The sequence below is a fragment of the Pelodiscus sinensis genome, chromosome 13, assembly GCF_049634645.1.
Source record: "Pelodiscus sinensis isolate JC-2024 chromosome 13, ASM4963464v1, whole genome shotgun sequence".
NCBI classification, from domain to species: Eukaryota; Metazoa; Chordata; order Testudines; family Trionychidae; genus Pelodiscus; species Pelodiscus sinensis.
In genome coordinates, this window is record NC_134723.1 from 37,448,700 (window position 1) to 37,464,007 (window position 15,308).

The 15,308-nt window shown below is 43.7% G+C and overlaps 1 protein-coding gene across 1 annotated transcript; it reads right to left on the reverse strand.

The window, feature by feature from the left end:
- Positions 1-2,347: 2,347 nt before the first annotated feature.
- On the reverse strand, positions 2,348-14,430 carry LOC112544536 (uncharacterized). Its single transcript, XM_025180905.2, has 6 exons — positions 14,229-14,430; positions 13,036-13,140; positions 12,100-12,195; positions 8,130-8,229; positions 5,417-5,580; positions 2,348-2,922 (listed from the first exon to the last, which is right to left on the reverse strand). Exons 1-6 carry the CDS (start codon positions 14,311-14,313, stop codon positions 2,693-2,695), a joined length of 780 nt encoding a protein of 259 aa, XP_025036690.2. The 5' UTR covers positions 14,314-14,430; the 3' UTR covers positions 2,348-2,692.
- Positions 14,431-15,308: the final 878 nt, after the last annotated feature.

Sequence of the window (15,308 nt, forward strand, 5' to 3'; positions counted from 1 at the left end):
CTCTGACACATCTGGCACTGGCTACCTGTCAGAAGATAGGAGATTGGGCTAGATGCACCATTGGTCTAACCCAGTATGGCTGATCTTATGTTACTCCAGTGGTCCCCAACGTGGTGCCCCCGGGCATCATGGCGCCCGTCGGGACATTTCTGTGTGCCTGCCTAGTGACCAGGGCCAGCCCAAAACATTCTTGCATCCCAAGCCCCAGGCGCATGTGTGACCTCCGCCTCAGGCACCCAACAGCCCCAAAAGGTTGGGGACCACTGTGTTACTCAATACAGCAGTGAAGACTTAGAGTTGAATTTGTGACATGTCAAAATGCTGCTGTTAAACAAATGGACTGTCATGAGTGGAGTTTGTTCGTAAATCAGGAAATGGAATGGAGCTACTGAGAAAGTCTGTTTCTTTAAACAGGGTACCCAAAACTTAGGTAAGCACAGAAGTGGGAAGAAAGGAACAGGAGGATGTTGGAGGAGGAGAAAGAAAGAGTGGAAAAAAGAAAAGTGGCTAAGTAGAAAGTTAGAGAGAGAATTAGGCCTTGGTAAGTGCTGTTTATGGATGATATTGTATGGCGTATCGGTGAAACTACCAGGAGAAGAATTCAGTCAGTGACCTCCTGTTTCTATTGTTTAGGCCCCTGTTACAATAAAGTGGTTAAGCATGTAGATTCACATGCATGTCTGGACCAGAGCCTTAAGGCTTGTCTACACTAAAAATGCTCTGCTGGAATAGCTATACCACTTATAGCTATGCTAACAAAGTCCCTAGAGGAGACGCAGCATAAGTAACAAAAGGAATTCTTCTGTTGGTAGAGCTAAACCACTTCTCCAATGGACATTTGTCATGTTTACAGAAACCCTCGTCTGTCAGGAAAGCTATGTGGGCTGTGTCAGTGTGTGGTCCGTCCGCTCCCCTCCCTCCCCCCTCAATGTACTCCTAGCTGATATAGCTATACCCGCAAAGCTTTGTAGCATTAGACAGGGAAGGTCTAAGTCTTTCAAATGGAGCAGGAGAGTTCTTTTAAAGAGGATCATCACTGCTAAGGCTGTCTTACTGACACAGAATGTGTCAAGGTTATCACTTACTTAACCTTCAAGTATTCCCTTAATTGTCCTACTAATAATGAACAGAAAAGAAATAGCCATAAAAAGGCCATAAAATTATCTCATCTGGGCCTGATCTGAAGGCCAATGAAATCAGAAGTGGGTGAACTTTCCATTGACTTCAATGGGCTTGGGGTCAAACTGCAATTGCATTTGTCAACTTGCAATTGTTAGTTACCATTTGCTTATTATGTGGCAACCCTTATTTCCCCAGTATGGTAAAAATGAAGATTTATATGGTTGCTGCTAATTATTATGACTGAATCTGAACTTATTCAGTTCTAGAAATAAAGTTGCTTGGTTGGGTGGGTTCTTTTAAAGAAGGTTGGTTCGGTGTTGCCAATTTCAGCTTTGGCACTCCTCTGAGAGGATCAGCCCTGGTTTTCCGGATGACAACAAAAGGTTAACCTTAAAAAACAACAAACAGTCTAGTAGCACCTTTAAGACTAACCAAAGATGTAGCTGGTATCAGGAGCTTCTGTTGGCAAAACCCACTTCTATCCCTCTGAAGCAATAAAAGGTTAGTAAGCCCCTTTTCTTTTCTGGCCTTAACAAATACCATCTTGTGGTATCCACATCCATTCAGAGCTTCTGCAAAGATAGATTTCTTGGTTCCTTGTTTTGACCACATCTCTTATCACTGAGTTCTCAAGTCACCCCTCTCCTACCTCAGTCATGCTAATGATGGCAATGCTTTTTGGCCATTTGTGGAAATTTTCCAACATACACATTTGAGATTTCTCCCAGACTGTCTGTGAGTGTGGGAAGTGCTTCCAGTAATAAGCTACAAAGTCAATATATTATCCTTGTGCCAACACCTTCCTAAAAATCACTTCTTCTTGCACTGGCTAGGCAGCTGGCTTGCTTTACTACTGTTTATCATATGGATCAAAGCCATCTCGTCTCACTGTTGTGTTCCCCTCTCTATCTGGGGAACTTATATGGCTACTACCTCATTGCCATAGTATTTGAGAGCCTCATAACCTTTAATATGTGTCCTTGGAAACTGTGTGGTATTATCCTCATTTTACAGATGAGGAATAGACACACGTGGTCATACAAAAAGAGTCTATCATGGAGGAAGGAGTTGAAGCAAGCTCCTCAATATCTTATGCTAGCACTCAGACCAGAGGATTGTGCTGTCTCTCTGAATTATTCCACTTGTTGTTTCTTCTCTGGCACTTAGATTAGCTGTAAGCACATCTGGAAAACCATCTTTTTGTTATGTTTGTGCAATGGGACCCTGATCAAGACTACTAGCTGGTATCAAAATAGAAATAGTAGATATATATTGTATCTTTTCCCACCCAATTTATTATACCTCTTGTACTTCACCAACCACACAACATTCTCATCAAGAACAAAGTAAGACAATGAAAAAGAACAAAGTAAGACAAAGTAAGACAGTCAGATTATCCAGCCCTAGATTTTTAGCTCATTAACGTTCCTGCCTATGGTTCTTCCTGCTTCGGATGGTGACCTCAGTTTTGGCCAGTTCTTTCTTCCTACATATTTTTTCTCTCTCTCATTGTTTCCTTTTGCTTTCCAGTTTCCATTTCCTTTAATCTGATACCTTTTTGTGGCAATCTTCACTTTAGCTTCTTTTGAGTTAGTAACTTCTTTCCTTTGGGGAGCTTTCGTTTCAGTTTGGACTTTATTGTCTTGATTTTTCTCAATTTCTTTTGTGTTTCTTGTCTCTTTGCCACCTGTGATTTCTTGCCCCCCTTTTCCTTCCCCTCTTCAAGTGGCTTCTCTTTCTCGCTCTGCTTGTCGTTTGCCTCTTTTGATACTTTCTTTTTCTTCCTTTTGAGCTTCAAAGCTGTAACACGATACTTTATTGGTTAAGATTCACAAAGATATTATAAGATTTTGTCTTTTATAAGGACAAGAATAAACCCAGCCTAACTGTGTCTACTATAAGGGCTAGGAACCCTGGAGTTAATTTTTCATGTGTTTCAAATGATGGAAGCAGCAGGCAAAATGTACTCAAAACCATGGAGTTGAGTAAATTGCATATGAGGATCAGCAAGGCTGACAGCCATTGCGGGCCCTAGAACAAGGTATGGTGCAGATTGGCTCTGTACCGTGGAAGGGTCTGGTATGCCTCCTTTTGCGAGAAGTAATGGAAGACAACAGGAGCATTTGCTCCCATTGGCGTCCCACTGTGGGGATGCCACCAAACTTGGCTTAAGGTAAGCTGAATCCAGCTATGTATTCTACACATCTGGATTTGCACACCTTAACATGAGTTGCTAGGTTTAGTGTAGACAGCCTCAGACAATAGGTAGCTATATTAGCTATGCCTCCTTGTGGCCTCAGTCTCTGTTGATGGAGTGCTAAAAATAGTCACTTAGCCACTGAAAATGATGCGAAAGCAAGTGAACATGGTCTTGTTTTACATCAATCTGGTCTGCTTACCACAACGTCAGCAGATGGAAGATAGGAATGGGTCTAACTCCTAAATCCTAGGGCAAAATATTATGAAGCCAGTGAGCCTGCCTGAAGTTGGTATAGAATGAAAGTGAAAGACCAAGTCAAACTCCAGGGGTGCTACAGAAGGCCCATCTTGACTGTAAATTTAGAATCACAAAGACTCAATAAGGGACTTAAGGACATGCTAACGCAATGCATGTGAGTAGTCTCATTGGCTTTAATGGGAATATTCACATGCTTAGAATTAACCATGTGTTTAAGTACTTTGATAGACTAAGGCCTAAAATAATGTGATCTCATAGGGTGTGTCTAGATCACAGGGTTTTTTTTTTTTCTAAAAAAGTAGCCTTTTTTAAAAAAAAAAACTTCCCCTGAATCTAGAGTGCTGCTGCATTCTTTTGAAAGTAAATCGAAAGAACACGGCATTTTTTCGACCATGGAAAACCTCGTTTTACGAGGAAGAATGCCTTTTTTCGAAAGTGCTCTTTCAGAAAAAAGGCTCTATGTAATGCAAACTGTGCTTTTTTGAAAGAGAGCATCCAGACTCCTTTGCTTTTTTGCTTGCTTTTTTGAAAGTACTGGTTGTCGTCTAGATGCTCTTTTTCGGAAGAGGCTTTTTCGAAAGTATCTTTCAAAAAAGCCTCTTTCGAAAGAGGCTAGCAGTCTAGACATAGCTCCACTAACAGAGCCCTGGTAATAAATAATGGAAACTCATTTGGGTTTTAGCTGTAACCCTGTGAACAGTGTGATGGTTATCGTATAATATACGGTGATGTTGCTGTACTAACTGGGGGTATGTCTACACTGCAGAGTTTTTTCAGAAAAATGGCAGTTTTTCCAAAAAAACCTTCACTTACGTCCACACTGCAATCATGTTCTTTCAAAAAAAGATTGAAAGAACAGAGGGCTTTTTTCGATATTGGTAAACTTCTTTCTACGAGGAAGAAGCCTTTTTCCAAAAGAGCTCTTTCGATAAAAGGCATGTGTGGACTGGGAAGAGGGAGTTCTTTCGAAAGAAGAGGAAAAAGGAAAAAGCACAGATGCCCTGGTGGCTACTCCATTCATAGTAATCACAGCTTACATGCGAGATAGTGTCCATTCAGTGTGGATGCTCTCTTTCGAAAAAGCAGATCGCTTTTTCGATGCGCTTTGGCAGTGTGGACACTCTCTTTCAGAAAGAAGTTTTTTTGGAAGCTATCTTCCGGAAAAGGATGCAGGATTTAAGAAAATGATGCAACTTATGGATTGAATAGCAGAGCTGGCTGGAAGTTTACCAATGGAATGGCTTTCCATTGGAAAATGACGTTTGGTGAAATGTAGCAATTTCAACAAAATTCCGATGGAAAGCACAGAATTTTCTTGATTGGTTTCCTGCCTTACCCAACCCCTCAGCTTCCTTGGGCTTCCACGCCAGCATGCCAGATGGACTTGCCCTCTGTGCCTGGCCTACCCAAACAGCTCAGCACCCAGGCATACCCCAAACTCTGGGCTATTTGAGCAGTCCTACAAAAAGGTCAAAAGGAAATGTTGTTTCTAATTTTCCCAAAATGAAATTTCAGAACCTCTCTTCCACAGGAAGTTTTCAAATTTCATTTTTCATTCTGCTTCAGTCCATTTTTTAAAAAATTTCTGAATGTCTTCCAAAACGGGAATTGCGGGTTCTTTATAGCTCTCTTCAGTAACAATGGCCCAACAAGCTGTGGCTTTAGACTTCATAAAAGTTTGCAATGCATGGGAGCCCACAGCATGGTCACCTTTCCAATGGAAGAGAGTAGGATTTCACAGCTCAGAACAGTCCATCTGAAAAACAGGATGGGGTTGCTAACTTTGCTTCAGTGAAAAGAGGGGACCTAACTTCTTAATTAGACAAAAAGTCATACCTGAAAAATCAATTTTTTTTAACTTCCCAGTTCTTGATTGCCATCCACGGCATTCTTCACGCTGGCTCCATGCTTCACCTCCTCGGGCGAGATTCCCAAATGGAATCTGTTTAGAAAGGATGTTGAAACCAAAAGCCATTGTTTTCTCTTCCTTTGTCCATTTGCTAGCAGGAAAAACAAATGAGTTTATCAAATGTAAATCAACAAGTAGCACAAAAGCTGTACAGCCGGTCCCTGAGTTGCGAATGGTTGACTTACGACCCTTTGCAATTACGACCGAAGCTGTCATAAATGGCAGACCCCGAGTTACGAACATGATCCGCACTTACGAACAGCACAGTCGCATGTAACTCTATGGGCTCCGACTTACGAACAAACCAAGTTACGACCAATTGCTTGGTTCATAACCGGTTCATAAGTCAGGAAGAGGCTGTATTAAAAGGGGGATTTTTCAGGGCAAGATTTAATCGAAAGATCCTGATCTTGCCTAGGGTGATTGACCCACGTTGCAAATGGATTAAATGAAGTATTTCTCCAATGCATGTGAACTTTGAGGCCAGGTCTACACTAGATTGGGCAGATTGGCTTAAGGTACGCAATTCTACCTATATAGAATACGTCACGGGAGTCGGCTTATCTTAAGCTGAGCTTGGTGCTGTCCCCACAGTGGGAGGCTGACTGGAGCGAAGGTGCCCATCAGCTTCCCTTACTCCTTGCAAAAGCAGGAGTACTGGACGCGGGAGGGGGTGCCCTCCGAGTTCAATTTAGTGAGTCTTAACTAGACTTGCTATATTGAACTCTAGAAGATTAATTGTGGCAGCATTGATCTTCCACAGAGTGAAGACAAGCCCTAAGGGCTGGATTTCCAGAAGAGCATAGCTTCCAGTTCATCAAAAATGAGCCGAGTTTCAAAAGAAAGGTAGCATCTTGGGTGCATTTTGCTGGTCCCTTTGGAAAACCTAATCATAAATGTCACACGGGGACCTGGGGGAAGCTGAGCTCTTGCTGAAAATTCAATTACAATTGTTAGTATTGAACACTTGAAAATCTGGCTCTGTATGCCACGCCCTCTGGCACCAGTAGTTACAAGGGAGGATCTGGAAGAAGCAGCAAGTATTTCTAGGTTGCTTCCCCATTCTGCAGCTTTTACTCACATGTCAGATTTTTACTCATGCATGTAGTGCAGGTCTAGCCCTGAGTGCTGCAAATGTCTGGTTTAGTGTATGAAATCAAGTACTTAGAATTTTCTATCTCATGTTTAAGAAGATGAGAACTTCCACTTATTTTAATACTGTTCCTTCCAATTGTTTTTATCATCATACTACACTTCCAGAAGTCTGCTGTGTTTGATAAGCTGGGGCTGTAGTTGGTAGGTCTTTTGTATTCACATCCTTGGATCATTTTTCCACTTAATTCTTCCTAAGGATCATCAGTTTGTTTTCTGCAGAAAGCCAGCTTGTCACAGACCATAAGGTATGATGGAACTACAGGACCTCTAGTCAATTAAAATCGGGGGGGATCATTTGATCTGTTTTTAAGTTTACTACAAATAAATTCAGCCTGGACTGATGTCCCTGACAGTGGGAAGTAGGACTTTTCTTGTATTACCTTGTTTAGCACTGCCATTGGGGTAGCTGAGAAATGCTCTACAGAGTAATTCAGGGCCAGACACCATAGTCGCTACCATTAATGTAAATCAGGATTAAGTGAAACTGCTCCAGTATAAAATTGGTGTATATAGAAGCATAATCAAGCTCTGTGACTCCCTTTTATGCTGCTAACAGGGGCTCAGTTCCAGACACTAATGGAAAAAATTCACACCTTAATCCTTCAAAATAAAATGTGAGTGGGAGTCAAGTGGCGCACAAACATTTAGAAAACTATCATTTCTGATCTACTCTGCTAGCTCTCTGAGGAGGACAAGAATTGAGATGGTTCCTGCTGGGAGGCTGGAGAAAGGGATGGCACAATGTATTCATTGTCCTAGGTTTTTTGAAAAGACACATTCTTAAAATCATAATCTGGGAAGGCAGCAGCATAGCTGGGCAACCAAACTTCCATGCAGGTTTATACTTTGTACCTGAAAATCATGCCAAAAAGAAGCACTTTCTGGGGGTCTAGTGTTATTCTACTCTGCAATTTTATTTTACTCCCTTCTTAAAAGTGCCTGTAACTTTGTGCATTTCAAAGGCAAAACATTTGCTTTTCAAAGTATCTATACACTCTTGGCACTATCCTGCCTCCTGGATATGTAACAGTATCCAGAAGGGGAGTGTTTTTTGTCAGAGCAAGGGAAATCACCCTCTACCTTTCCCTGGGTTTAATCAGCAATATTTACATAAAATCCTTCTCCAGCTCTTAACTTTGGCCCCATTTTATCTGGTCAGCTTCCTTGGATCCCTGCTTGTCCATTTTCTCTCCTGCATCCCTCTTTTCCGTCACTCCTCCCTATTATTATACACTATCTGCCTCACAGTGCTGGCTAATTCTAACACATGATGTCTGCCAATAGATTGGCATATGGATGCCCATGGAACCAATCCTGCAATTAGATTTACATAAGCAGACCCCTGTGCCTGCACAGAGTTTCTGTGAAGTCAGTATGGCTTCTTACTGCCACTAGCGTCTGCCCGTTTGATCTGAGGGCAGGCTCAGAGCTTGGGACTGTTAACCCTGCTGTGAAGGATGTGTTGTATCTTACCTAGATACTTACAGGATAAAAAACCAAAGGACCATTCCACTCAGCAGAGCAAGAATGATGGCTATAGACCCAACGACAACAATCTCAGCTAAGGCTGGCCGGTTTGGGATCACTGTTTCACACAAAGAAAACAGTATCATTGACATGCACAATGAATAGACAAGACAGGAGTACTTCAAAGATGCCAAGCTGTTGGGTCACATGGGGCTTTTTCCTCCTGAATACAATATTTATGCATATGTTTTATAAAAAGAGGATTCCCGAAAGTCATTTGATGCCTGACTTGGTTTGCATTTATAACACCAGACTATTATAGCTTCCATTACAGCATTGCACTGGAGTATTGTGTCCAGTTCTGGGTGTCACATTTTTTGAGAAAGTCCAGAACAGAGCAATACAAATGATTAAATATCCAGAAAACATGATCCATGAGGAAAGACTGAAAAAAGTGGGTTTGTTTAATCTGGAGAAAAGAATACTTGGCGTGGGGGGAGGGGAGAGTATGATAACAGTTTTCAAGTACATAAAAGGTTGTTACAAGCAGGAGGGAGAAAAATTGTTCTCCTTGGCCTCTGATGATAGGACAAGAAGCAATGAACTTAAACTGCAGCAAGGGAGGTTTAGGTTGGAAATTAGGAAAAACTTCCTAAGGGTATGTCTACACTACAAAGTTAATTTGAACTAACAACTGTTAGTTCGAATTAACTTTAATAGGAGCTACACATACAAACCGCTAGTTCAAATTTAAATCCAACTAGCGGAGTGCGTAATTCGAACTAGGTAAACCTCATTCTACGAGGAGTAATGCCTAGTACGAATTAAGTAGTTCAAATTAAGGGCTGTGTAGCCACTTAATTCGAACTAGTGGGAGGCTAGCCCTCCCCAGCTTGCCCTGGTGGCCACCCTGGGCCAAACCAGAGAAACTCTTCTGCCTCCCTCCTGGCCCCGGAGCCCTTAAAGGGGCACATTCTGGCTACAGTGCTTGTGCCAATTGCAAGCCTGCCAGCACCAAGCCAGCAGACCCTGCACCTGACACGTCATGAGCCAGCCACCCGCTGCCACCCAGCCCTCCGCCTCTTCCCAGGACCAGGCTGGCGGCTCCCAGGAGCCTGCCTGAGGTCACAAGAGGTGGGCGCCTGCCTGGTCTAGTGCGGAGATCATGGACCTCATCGAGGTTTGGGGAGAGGCCTCCAATGTCCACAATCTCCGCACTAGCCACAGGAAAGTGGCCGTCTAAGGCAGGATAGCTGCCAGCCTGGCCACCAAAGGCTACATGCGAACCCAGGAGCAGGTTTGCATGAAAATCAAGTTGGTCCAGGGAGACCCCCGACCCTGAGCTCTGAGCTTAGAATATAAGAACATAAGAATGTCCATACTGGGTCAGACCAAAGGTCCATCTAGCCCAGTAGCCTGTCTGCTGACAGCAGCCAACACCAGGTACCCCGAAGGGGATGGACCGAAGACAATGACCAAGCGATTTGTCTCGTGCCATCCAACTCCAGCCTTCCACATACAGAGGCCGGGAAAACCATTCCTACCCCCCGGCTAATGGCACTCCATGGACCCAACCTCCATGAATTTATCTAACTTCTCTTTAACTCTGTTATAGTTCTACCCTTCACAGCCTTCTGTGGCAAGGAGTTCCACAGATTGACAATGTGCTGTGTGAAGAAGAACTTTCGCTTATTAGTTTTAAACCTGCTGCCCATTAATTTCATTTGGTGTCCTCTAGTCCTTATATTATGGGAACTAATCAAGAACTTTTCTTTATTCACCTTCTCCATACCACTCATGATTTTACAGACCTCTATCATATCCCCCCTCAGTCTCCTCTTTTCTAAGCTGGAAAAGTCCCAGTCTCTTTAGCCTCTCTTCAAATGGGACCTGTTCCAAACCCCTAATCATTTTAGTTTCCCTTTTCTGAACCCTTACGAAGGCCAAAATATCTTTTTTTGAGGTTAGGAGACCACATCTGTCTGAAGATAGTATAGTACCACAGTACTGAAGATATGGCGTACCATAGTTTTATACTTCCCCTCCTCCTTCTTCCCCTGGCTTCCCCCTTCCAGCTCCCACCCTCTTTCTTCCTCTCTCCCACCTCCCCAGAGGTTAATCGCTTCCCCCCCCAGTTTTGTTAAATAATGAGAGTTTCTATTTTTGAACACACGTGTCCTTTATTTTTTACATCAGGAAGAGGGGCTAGGGAGGGGTAAGAGGAAGGAGGTGAGGGAGGAATGGGGCACGAGGCTCCTTGGGGTGGAAGCTCTCCTGCAGGGCCTCCTGGATCCTGACAGCCCCCCTGATTGACACTCCCCAGATGGCAGCCTGCGGCAAGTGCAGCTGGGCTGATGGCCAAGTGCTGTGATGTGCTGAGTGTGGGCACTCAGGGCACTCCATGATAGGACTGCTTTGCTGTCCCTCATCGAGGTAGACAAGCAAGCGGGGAACCCTGAGAACTGTCTGTCCGGGGTGGGGGTCAGGTCCCTTTAAGCACAGCCCTCGGCTAGCCTGAGGCAGCAGCTCCACACTCTAAGTCCTAACCTGATGTCCTGCCGGCACTGGTTCTGGCCAGCCTTAACTTCGGTTCAGGGTCCACTCAATGTGGACATGCTATTTCGAATTAGCAAAACGCTAATTCGAATTAGTTTGTAGGTCTAGATGCACTAATTCGAATTAGCTTATTTCAAATTAACTAATTTGAATTAAGTTAGTTCGAATTAGTGCTGTAGTGTAGACATACCCTAATTGTCAGGGTGGTTAAGCACTGGAACAAATTGCCTAGGAAGGTTGTGGAATCTCTGTCATTAGAAGTTTTAAAAACAGGTTAGACAACCACCTATTTGGGATGGTCTAGATACTAACTCTTTCCTTGAGTGCAGGGGACTGGACTAAATGCCTATCAAGGTTACTGCCAATCGTACAATTCTATGATTAACAACACTTATCATCTAAAAGTCAAGAATCTAGCTTTAAAAAAATCACGATATTAAAAAAATAATATAGAGAATGTATCTTTTGGAATTTTATTCTTTGAGATTCATTGGGATCACAGGTTCATGCTTTTCTCTGCATCTATGGAGGCTAGTAACTTACTTTAAAAAATGAGAGCAGAGAATCAGGTGAGTTCTGGAACGGAAGCTTTAAGAAAAACGCCTGCTTCTGTAATACTTGCAATAAAATTGCAATACATTCTCGTTATATTCCTTTCCCTAGGATAAACTGATTGTATTCCTTAAACTTTGCAAGAAAAAAAATATTGTGATAAATGGGAGAGGACATGAGGAATGGAGGAAGACAATTCTAAAGACTATGAATAATGGAAGAATATTCTTCTTTCTTCAATCTTACTATTGATGTCTTTCTCTCCATCATTTTAGTCAGAGTAATTTCTATTCTATTTATGTGTGTTTTCAATTTTTGATACAGAGCACTTTCCCTTCAATAACAGCCAAAGAAACATGTTAAAACTTCCTCTATGCACGTTTAAAAATAGTTATTGTTCCGCCTTCTAGTAACTTTGAGGCTATTCCATGAAACATACATGCAGTCCAGATGGACTAGATAAAAATATACCCATTTTAGTAATATTTGCTTCCTCCCCATTTAGTTTTGTCTCATTGCATAAAATATCACTTTCCAGTAAAGAATTGTAATAAATAATACAGTAAAAAAAGCTGTGTACTATTATTATGTGAATTATCTCAACAAGTAGGAGCTCCATTCATGGATTGGGACTCCATCTACTACAAGGGTGGGCAAAAGGGCCTCTGCAGGCTGAATTTGCGAGCCTCGTCCCTCCCTGCCAGGAGCAGATGCTAATGTTAGCACAACTGTCACCCTCCCCTGCCAACCAGATGACAGCTGTCTTGCAGTTCTTATGGATTCCGGTCCCCCAAAAAACCACGAGCCAGAACTGCTGACTGCTAACGTGAAGAGAATAATGTCATCATTTTTGTGAGGAAGGAAGTCAAAATGCGCTAACCTCCGTTCCAGTTGATTGATCTCTTGAACAAAGAGTGCGGCTCTAAATTCCAAAGGATGCTCATTTTGTGCTGGGCGCCGTCGACACTGGCGAAGTCTACAGTAAAACTCAGTTAGAAAGAAATGGAATGTGAAGCAGATTAAGTCTGTCCAGTCTGTGGCCAAGAAGCCACTTGTGGCTCTTAAAGTTCTAAATTTCGTCCCTAGAGACCAACGTATATCTGAATATGTTCCCTGAACCGGGACCTGGGATTTTTTGACTAATGAGTTTCAATACATGCAGTTACTACAGCAAGGGATGGGGGCAACATTACCCCTTACTTCCAATCGTTTCCCAACCAGCCCCAGATAAAGACCCAGTGTGAGCTGGGAGTGCCTTCAACAGCTGCTCTCCTTTTCCCCAGGCAGCTGCTTAGCTGCTCCCCCATTGCATCATGGGGAAATAAAAGAGAGAGTAAATCTGGTTGTTTCACTGCCTGCTTCCCTGTCAGGATTTGGGAGCCCCAGGTAGAAGAGGATTAGGAGCTTAACTGGCTTTGCCTGACTCTTATGGAGCTCCCTTCCCCAATCACCACGGTGAACCAAAGAGTCAACAGCAACCAGTCACGGAGCCATGATTCTGTATCCCTGCACAGAGACCATAAGCCAGTGTGCACTGACTACTTCTTTTGCTCAACCCTGGTATGTCCCCAGCATCAGGAACTGCAGTGGGGAGGAGATAGGGCACTGATATTCTGGCTATGGGCACTGGAGAAAGTTAATTTTCATTTTATGAGGAAACAAAAACACCTTCAAATATGAGCTGTGGGGATTTCAGCATTGGTATCGAAACAACCCCATTCCCACCCTAGGCCACTGCGTAGAGACTCAGATAGGCAACAAGTTTATCTAAAAGTATTTGAAAGTTGAATTCAGCTCAAGCTGCACTGCGAAGTACCTGGGTAGTTTGGAAAGAAATCAACAGCTGTTTGTTGCAATCGAGTGTCAGTTCCCAGAGCAGGTAGGATGGTCTTTGGAAGTGGAGCATAAGCTCGTACAGGAGCTGCAAAATGGGTTTGAAAACGTTGGCCCCCTTGGAAATCAAAACTTTAGATGCTAATGTGATTCCTGTGGGCAGTGAAGATTTTTTTTTTCAGAACCGAAGCAAAAAGTTACGCCCAGTGTCTCACCAAGGGTAAATTGGGTGCGAAACATTAAGTCTTAGTTACCCTATAATGAGTTTCCTCCCTTACATTTTCCACCAATGCTGCCATCCTTGAATTTCATAGACATTAACAATAGTGAGAGTGTAAAAACATGCCTGTTCTGCCCCCTCTTGTGGTGGTTAGACCATGTAAGAACGGATGAGCCTGGGACAGCTTTGGCAGACAGGGCTGGGTGTTTTCACTCAGGCGGTCAGCAGAGCTGACAGCTTCCAAGGGCCCCTGGGCAAGGTGGGTGGGAGGTGGCTCCCTGCTCCAGGAAGGGGCAGAGTTGAGGCTGGAAGGGGTGGGGCTGAGGGAAGCTGGTTCTCAGCACGGCCTGAAGTACAGCATACCCCCCCCACCCAGCCCTTAGCGCTGCCCAGAGAACCCTGTGTGGCGCCCTGGCAGTGATTTAGACACACCAGGGCTTCAGCCACCACTGCTCTACTGCTGCAGCAGTGGCAGCTGGAGCCCTGGGTCCCTTTGAATCACTGGGCCCTGGGGCAATTGTGCCCTTACCATCCCCCCCCACCCCTGTCAGTGGGCCCGCAAGCGGTCAAGACTCATACTTTCAGATCCAGGGATCCCAGGTTTGATGACCCACCCACGGGCCTGACGTAACAAGTGTTGGCTGGGCAGGGATTTCAGATGGGTGGATCTCTGAAGCGTGGGACAAGCCTCCTGGCAGGGGGAGTATGTAACCCCTGCCCATGCCATGCGTCACCCTGAGTACAGCATAGCACAGACTTGTTACTGGTATTTTCACTGCCATGACCTCTCACCCCGGTCTAGACAACACGGATGTTATACACTAGCAGCAGCGGCTACCTTAGCTACACTAGCCCTCCCACTGTGATGTGCAGAAACGGCAGCGATGAATGGCACAATGGGAAATGTTAGGAAGATAAATCCAGTGTAGACAAGACCAAAAGCAGTCTGAGCTCACCTGAATAAACTTCATTGGAATGCAATGGAAGTTTCACCAAAAGAGCTGAAATGGTAAACCAGAAATGCCTTGCCAGTTGGTTCATTGTTCCAATGCTTCAGGTCTTTTATTTCATGTGAAGGGAAATAAAAAAGAAATGGGGACACACTGAGTGTCAGTTGGTAATTTTTCTAATGTCCAGCAGAACTGCTTCGATTCTACCCAGGGTCCCCATCAGATCATACCATGTAACAATGAAGTTAGAACTGGTTCTCTTACAGCTTCATTCTAGAACAGTGACGGAGCCACTCAGAGAAAGTTAGGAAACTTCAGAGGAAAATCGATGTCTATACAAAGAGCTTTAAGAAAAAAACAAAAAACAAACAGCAGGCAAAGTTTCCCTGGTGAGGGCAAGCTTGACCCAAGTGTGAAGCAAATATGGCCCAAAACTTAGTAGTTTTGGCTGAGTTATGTTTTAAACCCCAAATCCAAAACTCAGGGGCTACGTCTACACTGGCATGATTTTCCGGAAATGCTTTTAACGGAAAAGTTTTTGGTAAAAAGCATTTTCAGAAAATCATGTCTAGATTGGCAGGACACTTTTCCGCAAAAGCACTTTTTGCGGAAAAGCGTCCATGGCCAATCTAGATGAAGTTTTGCGCAAAAAAGCCCCGATCGCCATTTTAGCCATCGGGGCTTTTTTGCGCAAAACAGTACCGTGCTGTTTACACTGGCCCTCTTGCGCAAATGGTTTGAGCAAGAGGGCTTTTGCCTGAATGGGAGCAGCACAGTATTTCCGCAAGAACACTGACGATCTTACATGAGATCGTCAGTGTTCTTGCAGAAATTCAAACGGCCAGTGTAGACAGCTGGCAAGTTTTTCTGCAAAAGCAGGTGCTTTTGCGTAAAAACTTGCCAGTCTAGACACAGCCAGGGGGTATCAAGAAAAACAGAAAATGAATGCTGATTCTCCCTCTGTCCTGAATGGGGACCTAAATTCAATCCTGGAACAGCTGGTTATTCAGCTCTGACCTATACCATTGCCCCAAAAGTTTCTTTTGGATCTTTTACACTCAGATCTTGGAGCATCAACTTAGTAAC

Excerpts from the sequence above, each read along its gene's own strand:
- LOC112544536 (XM_025180905.2), bottom strand. The coding sequence starts at position 14,313 with ATGAACCAACTGGCAAGGCATTTCTGGTTTACCATTTCAGCTCTTTTG. Across the intron at positions 12,196-13,035 it reads TTTCTTTCCAAACTACCCAG|ACTTCGCCAGTGTCGACGGC; the intron begins GTACTTCGCAGT and ends GTTTTACTGTAG. Across the intron at positions 8,230-12,099 it reads ATCAATCAACTGGAACGGAG|TGATCCCAAACCGGCCAGCC; the intron begins GTTAGCGCATTT and ends TGTGTGAAACAG.